This window comes from Hemiscyllium ocellatum, chromosome 16 (assembly GCF_020745735.1).
Source record: "Hemiscyllium ocellatum isolate sHemOce1 chromosome 16, sHemOce1.pat.X.cur, whole genome shotgun sequence".
Classification (NCBI taxonomy): domain Eukaryota; kingdom Metazoa; phylum Chordata; class Chondrichthyes; order Orectolobiformes; family Hemiscylliidae; genus Hemiscyllium; species Hemiscyllium ocellatum.
Genome location: NC_083416.1, coordinates 23,677,602 through 23,689,612, shown reverse-complemented (window position 1 = coordinate 23,689,612; position 12,011 = coordinate 23,677,602). Strand labels below are relative to the sequence as shown.

The window sequence follows — 12,011 nt, the reverse complement described above, 5'->3', positions numbered from 1 at the left end:
AACTGAGACAATATTAAGGTGTGCAATAAGATGCTGCAATAATTCAATATTATAATTTTAACATTTTCTTTTGTTTTAGAAGAATGTATTTAGTTGCCTCTGGTTTAAACTAGTAAGTTGAAACATGCACCTTAATGTGTCCAAGTTAATTGGTACTGTATCTAAAACCTCTGACATGTTCTGCATAATTCATGAATCCCCCATTTTCAGATACTTATTGTAGAATCTTCATGTAAATGTTATGGTAATATGCTGTGGTATTCCTTTTCAAGGAATTGAAGGATATTCATCATAGAGATCAAATGGCTGCAGCACGAGGAGTTTTGCAAAAGAACATCCCTATGCTGTACACTGCTTCACAGGCTTGTCTCCAGCACCCAGATGTGGCTGCTTACAAGGCCAATCGAGATTTGATCTATAAGCAGTTGACACAGGCAGTTACCGGCATTTCAAATGCGGCTCAAGCAACTACTTCAGAAGATGTCATTCTTAGTCAACAAAGTAGTGCTGGTGAGCTGGCAGATGCTTTGAATCGCTTTGATGTAAGTATGTTTGATACAATTTTCTTGAAATGTCAAGTTTAATGGTAATTATATAGAGTTATTTAAATCTCCTGTTTAGTAGTTTGGAAAGTTTGCTACTTTATTCTTGTTGCCTATCAATGATTGCAATTACACATCTAGTTTTGATTTTAGTTTAACTAGAGGTTCCCTAAAGAATAGACTGTAACAATTTCTGCAAGCTGCTTTATGGGACCTGCAAAGTCTTGCTCTTTACATTTTTTCCTTGCTGTTTCTCAGCGTTAATTCCTTTGCTTGCTTTCAAGACTTGCAAGGAGCCTTTATCAGTGATTCCGTATTATAACCAGGTGAGGAGGAATAAGGTAGCTTTTAACCCCTTTAAACTCTGTCAATTGCAACAAAAAAATTACTTTTTTGACAAGCCAGTTTCCTATTTCAATTAATTATGTAGCTAACTAAATCAAAATGAACGAGCCAATTATCAATTTTTATTTGAGAGAATTTATGTACTAACCTGGGGGAAATTAATTAATACGCAATATCAAACACTTAAAGCAAATATTCTATCTTTTTAGCTGTATAGTTTTAAAAATTCTTCACCTTTTTGAGTTGTTAGATTTTCAAATCTGAGACCACAGTTGTTAATTTATTCTTTATTCTTTCTTAGTAGTGAAGTTAGCTTTTGGGTTTGAGATTAATTTTCATTTCCCAATTCTTTAAAATCGGATGTCAACATCTGAGAGTGAGACATGCAAGGAGTCTTTCAGTCTTTGCTTAAACCAATCCAAGTTCCATCTCTTTTTCTTTTACTTTTTAAGCTGGTTTAGTGGGCAAGCAAGCCTTTTTAATTTCCCAGTATGTGAAATGATAATACATAGAGTTCCTATAGCACAGACTGCTTGAACCAAAGGGTCTATTTCTATGCTGAACATAATCCAAACTAAACTAGTCCCGCCTGCCTGTTTATGGCCCATATCCGTCCAAATCTTTCCTACAATGTCTTTAAATGTTGTAATTGTACCCACATGTGGATATAAAACAGATATGAACTTTTTGACACCGACCCAGTTGGCTGATTTTGACTTTAGATAAGAAGTTAATTTAGTGCAGACAAATATTTTATTGCACAAATATTTCAAAACTATACTTCAGTCCCAATTATGAGACTACTGGAGCCAAGCAACATTTGTGTTGATTCTTTTTTAAAGATCATTTTAATTCTGAGATGGGAGGAAAGGATTTGGACAAGTTGATACTTAACATCCATCTTTATCACAATCATAACAGCAGATATGACCATTTTCAAGAGCTGAGGCTAAATGTTTTCAAAATTTAGTGAGGATAAAGGTTGTTAAGACTTCTATTTTTTAAATACAAAAAAAGGAGCAAGAGTGTGACCTCCTTCCTTTTCATACTAGCCAGTTTTAAAGACACTAAATGGTTCGGAGCACTTCCATTGAATGCAGAAGTTTAGTTTTTATCATTTCTATCTTTGTGAAATGTGAAGAGAACCAGCTAGAAATATCCAGTCCAAGTAGCATTTGTCAATAGCAAAGCACATTGTATAATTTACATGATACATCTTGGCCTGTTGAGTTTTCTCTGTATCTTGTGTATATGATTCAGAATTCAAATTTCCAGCATCTGCAGTATTTGCCTTTTTAATTCTTCTAAGTTAAACTGGGCATGAAAACCTGTACATGAACTGTATGGTCAAACACGTTCCACAATTGTGTCATCTTATTTGTTTAGTTTTTTTTTTGACTTTTTTTTCCCTTGAGGGAATAGTGGGAAGTGTTGCAAGGTCCAGCTGACTAATTATCGACCTGTTGAAATGCATCAAGAACCTCTGTGACCAACAAGTCTTGAAATCAGATTTCAACCCAGAGTTTCTGGCTCATAGGCAGGGATGCTCTATAATTAACCATAAGACCAACCTTCAGTTCATGTATGAATATTATGATGATCAGATTTGGGTGAAGTGGATCCTCTCCTTCTTCTTTTCTCCTTTATTTGGTTTTAAACTATTTTTGAACTTAAAAAGAAATATTTCCAATTTAGTGTTGTATGACAAGATAAAATCTGTTTGCATGTCTCCAGGGCTGCTTTTTGGGTTACTGCTAGGGTATTTGTTGACCTGTTTGTCTCCATCGCAATGAAGTGGAACATGGATTGCATACTAATCCAACTTGTGACAGCTAATTTTAGTTTCTGTACCCTTTTTTGTTTTAGTGAGAAAAAGCTATTTTTAAAAATCTAATATGTCTCCAGCGAATTAAAAATTAATTAACATGAATGTCTGTAACCTTTTCACTAATACAGAATAAAATGTGACATGTCAGTATTTCATTAGAAGGTGACAGATGTAAAAATGAATGTGTATTCATTCCTTTAACAAGGATTCTAATACTATATTGAATTTAACCCTGGATGCAGCAACGGCCACCATGATTATTTTGGAAATAAAAAGATTTATGGCTTTCCTGTTCTCATTGGAATTTGTTCAGAATCCGGTGCTCTTTGCTTCTTTAATTCCTGGTTATTGTTTTCTGGGAGGTTTAGTGGGTGCTATCTTAATTTTAAACACCTGTAAGGTGCTCGAACTTGCTTCTTAGAGGACATCATTAATGTACTTTTGCATCTGCATTATTGGCTTTGCAATAGTTTAAGGTTTTGCTGTATCTATTGCCACACCAGCATGTACAGTAGAAATGATAAATGTTAACAAATTTTAAACTAACGTTAAAAACTGGCAACCAAAAATATTTGAATGCAAGTTTATATATTAAGTATCAAGGAAATGCTTTTTAGGAATTTTTTAAAAAATCACCTTTTTATTGCACATATGTAAACTTTTATGCATGGAATGGCAAGTTCTGAGATGAACATGTCCATTCAGAAATCATTGGTGCTAGTGTTGCCAGATAATTGGTTTTGATTGGACTTTTTTATTTGATTTAAAAGGGAGTAATTCTGTACAGGTGTTTCTAGTTTGCTCCATGTGTTTTTTCATAGCAGATGCTCAAATAAAGTAGCCATCTTCTCTTTTTGCTTAGGAATTGTTTTCCCCGTCTCATCAGCTACTAATGCCCCAAAGTGGGTGACTAGCAGGTGCTATATATCCTTGTAGCTCTTCAACAAATGCTCTTACTGCCACCTTAGGATCTTTGCTGATGCTATTTTAGTCTGAAAACCAGACGTATGCTGATGAAACCTCTGGTTCAGTCCTTTGATCCTTATTACATTACACAAATCTTCCTGGGCCTCCTGTAGGTCTCTTTGCATACTAGCATTTCTTTTGCAAGTGGCTTGGTTTCCTACAGGTCTCTAAATTTGGTTTCTTCTTTTAAAAGCTGATGATTGATGTCTTTTTTTTAAACCTGCTTTGACTTTGTTTATCTCTCCTGTCTCTCCCTTGTTTGTAAGAATTACCAGATCCAGTTTACTTTGAGTGAGGTGTTTGTTCACTTAATTTTCTGTTATTAAACCTGTCTTAACTTGGGTAACTCAGTTTCTCCAAGTGGAATTCTGTGGGAGTAGAAAGTGATCTTTTAGCTTGAGGAGAATTCTGTATCTGTGGCTGAACTTAGTGGCCTTTATTTCAAGTGCTGTATATTGCGATCTGGAAGCAAGTTACTTGATCTTTTCAAACTTGATGTAAGTTTATTTGGGTTATATTAAGAGGCTTTGGAATTTCAGTTAATATATTTCAGATACTAAATTCTCAGAAATAAGAATAGCTTTTTTAGTCACAAACAAAAGTTGCTGGAAAATATTCTGCAGGTCTGGCAATTCTGAAGAACGGTCACTGGAACTGAAACATTAACCCTGCTTTCTGTCCACAGATGCTGCTAGACTTCTTGAATTCTTCCAACCATTTCTATTTTGGGTTATGAATTCCAGATTTTTTAATTTTAGTTTTTTTCAGTTGTTTCAGTCTTCTGAAATCTCATCAATGTGGCATGAACCTTGTTAATCCTTGTTCCTGTTAATCTGCACTTTGCAAACTTAAATGTGGTGAAAAGTGCTTCTATGTTTTGGAATTACTTTAGAAAAATTCTTAAAAGCTTTTTTTTAAAAGATTCAACGCTTAGTCCTACCACTAACATGGTTCTGTAACTGGTGGTACCTTTACTGGATTCACTGGTTCACTATTCGAGAAGCCTTACCTGGAATTCTTTTCGCTAATCATTTCTCTCACTTTCCTCTTTTTCTTCTCTCGCCATATTTTTTCTTTTCTCTCAATTTTTCTTTCTCTGGCCTAGAATTCTAACTCTGCTGTCAACTCTTTTCAAAGGTTAGTGAGTCTGTTTTAGGTTCTACATCTTTGATTTGTACAATTATAATGGTGAGGGTAAATAATTGGTTAGCTACCAGGAAACAAGGCATAAGGGCTCATTTTCAGATTGCAAGTTGTGACATTAGGATCAGTGCAGGAACTGAAATAATTCACAATTAATAATAATTACTTGAATAAAGAAATAAATGTATGATTGGTTGGTGGTAACTTATGTTTTTATAATTATCTCTTCCTAACATATCCTTTCCCAGATTCCTCAAACAAGTGGTGAAACTTCTTTTAGATTTTTTTTTAGATTAGATTACTTAGTGTGGAAACAGGCCCTTCGGCCCAACAAGTCCACACCGACCCGCCGAAGCGCAACCCACCCATACCCCTACCCCTACATATACCCCTTACCTAACACTATGGGCAATTTAGCATGGCCAATTCACCTGACCCGCACATCTTTGGACTGTGGGAGGAAACCGGAGCACCCGGAGGAAACCCACGCAGACACAGGGAGAACGTGCAAACTCCACACAGTCAGTCGCCTGAGGTGGGAATTGAACCCAGGTCCCTGGCGCTGTGAGGCAGCAGTGCTAACCACTGTGCCACTGTGCCGCCCTTCCACTGTGCCACTGTGCCGCCCTTCCACTGTGCCACTGTGCCGCCCTTCCACTGTGCCACTGTGCCGCCCTTCCACTGTGCCACTGTGCTGCCCTTCTGACAGATGGAATACAATGTGGGGAAAAAAAAAATATAACTTCCAGACTTGGGTGGGAAGAATTGAAAAGCAGCATATTATTCAAATATAGAAAAACGCTCAGCTCTGAGGTACAGTGCAAGTTGGGTGTTTTACAGACAGGTATGACAAATTATTAGGAAGGCAAAAACAGGCTAGAACTGGAAGACGTTGTTTAAAAACTAGGGGAGTCCACTTAAGCTGGAGATGAGCAGATGTTTGAAAGTTGAGACCTTTTGGAAGATTCTTCCCCTGGAAGCATTGAAGCAGATTTGTTGAGTATTTTTAAAGTGGCGGTAGATTGATTCTGGTCTAACATGGGAGTCAAAAGGTTATGAGAGACAGAGAATGTGAAGTTGAAGCTACAAGTAAGTTAGTGTTGATTTCACTGAATGGCAGAGCAAACTCGAGGAATCAAATGGCCTACTCCTAATCCCAATTCCTTTTTTTTTGTAAGCAAGAAAAACAAGTTTAAAGGACATTAACCTTAGTCATGTTAATTTTAAAACACAGTTCATGGATTGTAGCTGGCTGTTTTGATCTGGCTGTAGCCAGTTTTCAAGTTGCCACTGCAGTGTTCTGGAAAACCACTCCTGTGGAAACTGAAGACTACTTTTCAAAGTTCTCTTACGTTGTGCTGGTGGTGTTTTGCTAAAACATCTCTTTGGTAAAGAGATAAATCTTGATCTCATGAATTCCCTCTGTCTGCCAACAAATTCAAAAATTTTGTTGTTGTAATGGGTTTTGGGAAGTGGGCAGGAAACTATGTTGGGGCCGAGATGAGATCAGCCATGATCCCATTAAATGACGGAGCAGTCTCAGGACAGAACTACCTAATGCTGCTCCTAGTTCTTATTTTATTATTGGTTGTTGTTAGGTACTGGACAGTAACGAATTGTTCAGCCTTTTCCACCATTTAGTATGATCTTGAGCTTCCACTTCATTATCACCAGCTTCATGTTCAGATGCCTAGTGTAAATCTTGATTAATTTGTGTAAACTCCTTTTGAATTTAGTTGCAAATGTTGAGCCTGAATGCTGTTGTCTGATTAGCATGACTGTCATTGAAATATTTTCATAGTTATTTATCAGCTGTTTCATTCCTTGCTTTTTTAAAAAAAAAAAGCAAGACTAGACCATTTGGCTGTTCCAGCTTGCGCACCATTTATTAAGATCATGGTTGAGGTTTCCGTTCCATTGTCTTGTCCAAGACAATAACCTTGACATCCTTCCAGTACGTAAAAAATTAGCTTCCCTGTTTTTTTGCCTTTTAAGACCAACACTGCTGATTCGTGATACTTCATCTGACCCCATCTATTATTTGCTTGGTATTGAGTTTTACAATTGATCTTTTTTTTAAAAGTAGCCTAAAATAATAGTGGATCCAATATTGTTAACTTTGTTCTCAGCTCAACTTGTGCCTGCCACATTGCAACTTCATTTAATCCTTCTAGCTAGTACTCGCTGCTTTCCTTTGCTCCCTAATTACTTTGATTTTATTTTAGATTTTTCCATTAACTGTCACTACTTTTAAGTTTGTACAGCAGCCATTTGTGAAGCCGTTATCAAGTCTACTTCAGGCTTTGTCCATTTGCACAGCTGTTACTGGGTAAAAAAAGTGTGAGGTGTTGCATTTGGAAAGTCAAATAAAGGTAGGAATTTCATGGTGAATGCAAGTCCCTTTTAAGGAGTGTAGTGGAACAGAGAGACCTTGGAGTGCAGGTGCACGATTCTCTGAAAGTTGAGTTACAGGTAGACAGGGCAGTGAAGGCGGCTTTTGGCGCACTGGCCTTTATCAGTTAGGGCAATGGAGTATAAAAGTTGAGAAGTCATGTTGCAGTTGTACAGAACATTTGGTGTGGCCGCACCTGAGTATTGTGTTCACTTTTGTCACCTTGCTAAAGAAAGGATGTTATTAAACAGGGAAAAAGTGCAGAAGAAATTTACAAGAATGTTGCCAGAACTCTGGTCTGAGTTATGGGGAGAGGTTGGACAAGGTAGAACCTTTTTTTTTTGGAGCGTAGAAGACTTCGGGGAGGAGCCTTAGAAGTGTTTAAGATCATGAGAGGCATAGATCCGGTGAATGCGCTCAGTCTTTTTCTCAGGTTTGGGGAATTGAGGACTATAGGGATCTGGGTTAGGGAGGAAAAGGATAAAAGGGAACCTGAAAGGCAGCTTTTTTTTAAAAAAAGAGGGTGGTACACATACAGAATGAGCTGCCAGCAGGAGTGATTGAGGCGGGTGCATTAACAAAATTTAAAAGGCATTTGGGCAATTACATGGATAGGAAAGGTTTAGAAGGATATGCGCCAAGTGCAGGAAAATAGGGTTAGTGTACATGGGTATTTTGGTCAGCGTGGACTAGCTTGGGCCAATGTGCCTGTCTGTGCTGTAGGACTCGTGACTGTATAAAACATGACAAGTTGAACAAAAGGTACAATTTAGATTTATGAACTCATTGAATGTCCCTCCTCTGTATAACTTCCTTGATTTCACATTTCCTTACCCTTTTTTACAAAAGGATTGTCTGGTTTGACGAGGTAAGGTAAGCTGCATTAAACCCCAGACATTTCTCTTGTCTATTAAATATCCAGCTAGTAGTTTGCAATATCTTTATTCCTTCTTGGGCTGTGGGGTCTTACTGACTAAGACAGCATTTGTTGCCCTTGCTGACCCCATTTTTAGGGTGATTAACAATCTCCTCAGGACACAGCTGCTGAAGATCTTGAAGTGCAGTAGGTCAGACCAGCTAAGGTCGGCAAATTTTCTTGCCTCAAGTGAGTTTTTACGCCACCCGTGGTCAGTAATGTTTTCATGGTCACCATTATTGAGACCAGCTTTCAATTTCAGAATTATCAATTGAATCTAAATTGTGACCACCAAGGTGAGATTCTAAATCCATGTACCCAGCACATTTAACCTAGCCTCTGATTTATTAGATCAATGGCATTAGTACTATCATTACTTCCCCTTGAGATTGTTTCTATATCCCAGGTGTCACTTTAATAGCAGTAAGAATAACAACAGCATTCCTAAACAGTAATTTCTTACTATGGTAGTTTCAAAGGTGGGGTCAGCGTTCATCTTGTTTTAAAAAGCCTATACAGATGCAGTGTCTGAAATCTGGCTATCCAAAAACCAGAACTGTCCAGAAAGCAGGGTATTTTTTTATCTTGCGCACTGCTGGTACATTTGCAAATGAAAAGACTGTTCTCTGGTTGATCTCATAGGGTAAAATCAGCAAGAATTATAAGGACATAGGACTCGGCACTGTAGCAGTGCTTTAAGATCTACCTTCCCTCACCCCTCCAGCCCTCCCGTTCTCTCGACACTTAGTTGTCTAAGGGTGTATTCTGAATCTAATGTTCCTGGCTAGTTTCTGGGTAGAAAGTCAGAAACCAATAAGTTCATCTTTGTTCCTGTGAACACTTTTTATGAAGAAGTTGGTTAGTGTTTCAAAATATGACATGTTCTTGGTAACAAAGCTGCCAGATTTGGGATGATATACCTGTAGTATTTGTACTATTTTTCACTTTAATTCTAGTTTTTTTTTTAAGTTGAAAACTGGATATAGAATCTAGAAAACTGCAAATAAACGGGCAAACAAAGAAGGACCTACTATCAGCCATTCAGCTCATTGAACCTGCTCTACCATTCAATAAAATCATGCTGATCTGTTTGTTTTGAACCCTATATTCCAATCAATGTACCCCCCCCCCCCCCAAAAAACAAAATGGTGTTTGAACCATAGAAAAATAATAGTACGTTAAGAGGCCATTCAGCTTATAGTTCTGTGCAGGCTGAATAAACTAATCTCCCATTCCATTCCCACTAACCAGCACTTGCCCCATAACTTGCTGATTACAGTGCTTCAGATGCACATCTAGTTTCGTTTTTGTGAATTGAAGGTTTTTGCTCCAGTATTAAATTAGGCAATGAATTCCAAACAGCCACTACCCTCTGTGAAAAACCTTTCTTCCTCGTGTCTGCTCTAATTTTTCTATTAATCAAAAAATGTTAATTTGGATTCATAAAGTTAAGCAGGGATGCTGATCTCACTAAAAGCATATTCAATTGAAATGACTTAAGAGAGCGACTTTACGTGAATGACCTCTTACTATGTGTACAGAAAACAACAAATGCTGGAGATCACAACAGATCAGACAGCAGCTGGAGAGAGAGCAAGCTAACATTTTGAGTCTAGAAGATTTCACAAGAACTGAAGTAAATGTTTTGTTCCTGTGCTGAGATCAAGTGTTGGGATTTTTGGTTCATTCCTGTCAAACAGTATTTCTGAACTTTGTCAGTGGTCCTTTCATGTTTGCTGAAAATGTGTTGCTGAAAAAACGCAACAGGTCAGGCAGCATCCAAGGAGCAGGAGATTCGACGTTTCGGGCATAAGCCCATCTTCAGGAATGAGGAAAGTGTGTCCAGCAGGCTAAGATAAAAGGTAGGGAGGAGGGACTTGGGGGAGGGGCGATGGAGATGTGATAAGTGGAAGGAGGTCAAGGTGAGGGTGATAGGCTGGAGTGGGGTGGGGCCGGAGAGGTCAGGAAGAAGATTGCAGGTTAGGAAGGCGGTGCTGAGTTCGAGGGATTTGACTGAGACAAGGTAGGGGGAGGGGAAATGAGGAAAAGATTTCTCCAGTTTCCTCATTTCTGCAGACCTCACTTTTTCCTTGTCCTTTCATGTTTGTCTTATTGTGAATGTATTTGCAATGATGTTACATGTAATGCACTAAATCCTCAAGTGACTTTGTTTTCCTATATTTGACGGGACTAAATGTACAAAACAGATTGTAAAATGTAATCTATTCTGTTGTCTAGCTTTCTCACAGAAATAATCATTGTCACTTGCTCATTCTGCTTTTGTGCTCTGAGTATTGCTGAAGCAAATTCCAGTTGTCACTTTAATTCTGCTAAAAGAAGTAAATTCTATTTTTTGTTCTTGTTTCTCTACTTCATTAGATGAAACTTTTCCCAGATCTGTCCTGGCAACTTTGGTTTTTCTTTGAAAGGGCTTCTACCTATTTATCTTTGTTTTATTGTACTGTGGATGTGTTGATGTGTGCTGCTAAGTATGTGCCTTATCGAGTTATGGTTTTCAAATTATATGCATCCCCAAAATCAAATGACTTGAACATTGCAGGAATTTTATCACATCAGTCAAAATGTGCAGTCTAATTTTTCAATTTGTCCTTGGTAGTCAAAAGTGTAACAGTTTTTGAAATATATTTTATCCATTGCATTTCCCTGACTTAGTCTTTCTTAATTCCTTCAAAACGTTCAGCAAACCTTCCATCTTTGAACTCATATTGCTATTCTTTACTAATTTACATTTTTTTTAATAGGTTTCCTAATACAGCTTTGAACTTGGATTGCATTGCTATATCTACCACTGATATTAAGCTAGTTGATGTACAGTTGTCTGGACGTGACCTGGTCTAATTGTTTGCCTGGACTGACCTTTTTTTTTGTTTTATTCTTTCCTGGGATGGAAATCCCATTGTGACCAGTATTTTTTTCCCATCTCTAATTTCTCTCAAGGTGGTGGTCATCTTGAGCTGTTGCAGTCTTTGAGGTGTAGGTATGCATTATGTGCCCTTAGTAAGGAAATTGAAAATATTGACCTGGTGACCTTCAAGGAAAAGTGATATAGTTCTCAGTCAGGATAGTGTGTAGTTTGAAGTAGCGCTTGTAGTTGGTGGTGTTTGTATTTACTGCTCTTGCACTTGTAGAAGATTTGGAAGATATTGAAGGAAGGAGATGTGGAATCTTGCTGAAGTATGTCTTTATAGATGGTGCATGCTATTGTTATCATGCATCGGTGGTGTAGGGATTGGATTTTGAAATTGCTGGATGGAGAGCCAATCGTGTCAGGCTGCTTTGTCTGGATGATTGGAAGCTCTGGTTAGGCCCCATTTGGAGTACTGTGTCCAGTTTTGGTCCCCACACCTCAGGAAGGACATACTGGCACTGGAACGTGTCCAGCGGAGATTTACACGGATGATCCCTGGAATGGTTGGTCTAACATATGAGGAACGGCTGAGGATCCTGGGATTGTATTCGTTGGAGTTTAGAAGATTAAGGGAAGACTTAATAAAGATGTACAAGATAATACATGGCTTGGAAAGGGTGGACGCTAGGAAATTGTTTCCGTTAGGCGAGGAGACTAGGACCCGTGGACACAGCCTTAGAATTAGAGGGGGTCAATTCGGAACAGAAATGTGGAGACATTTCTTCAGCCAGAGAGCGGTGGGTCTGTGGAATTCATTGCCGCAGAGTGCAGTGGAGGTCGGGATGCTAAATGTCTTCAAGGCAGAGATTGATAGATTCTTGATGTCTCGAGGAATTAAGGGCTATGGGGAGAATGCAGGTAAGTGGAGTTGAAATGCCCATCAGCCATGATTGAATGGTGGATTGGACTCGATGGGCCGAATGGCCTTACTTCCACTCCTATGTCTTATG

The 12,011-nt window shown here is 38.2% G+C and overlaps 1 protein-coding gene across 1 annotated transcript in view; it reads left to right on the top strand.

The window, feature by feature from the left end:
- Positions 1-12,011, top strand: part of ctnna1 (catenin (cadherin-associated protein), alpha 1) — a 159,610-nt gene that overhangs the window by 37,800 nt on the left and 109,799 nt on the right. The window contains exon 6 of the mRNA XM_060837081.1: positions 273-542. Within this exon, the coding sequence (XP_060693064.1) occupies positions 273-542 (270 nt within the window). The remainder of the gene's footprint in view (positions 1-272; positions 543-12,011) is intronic.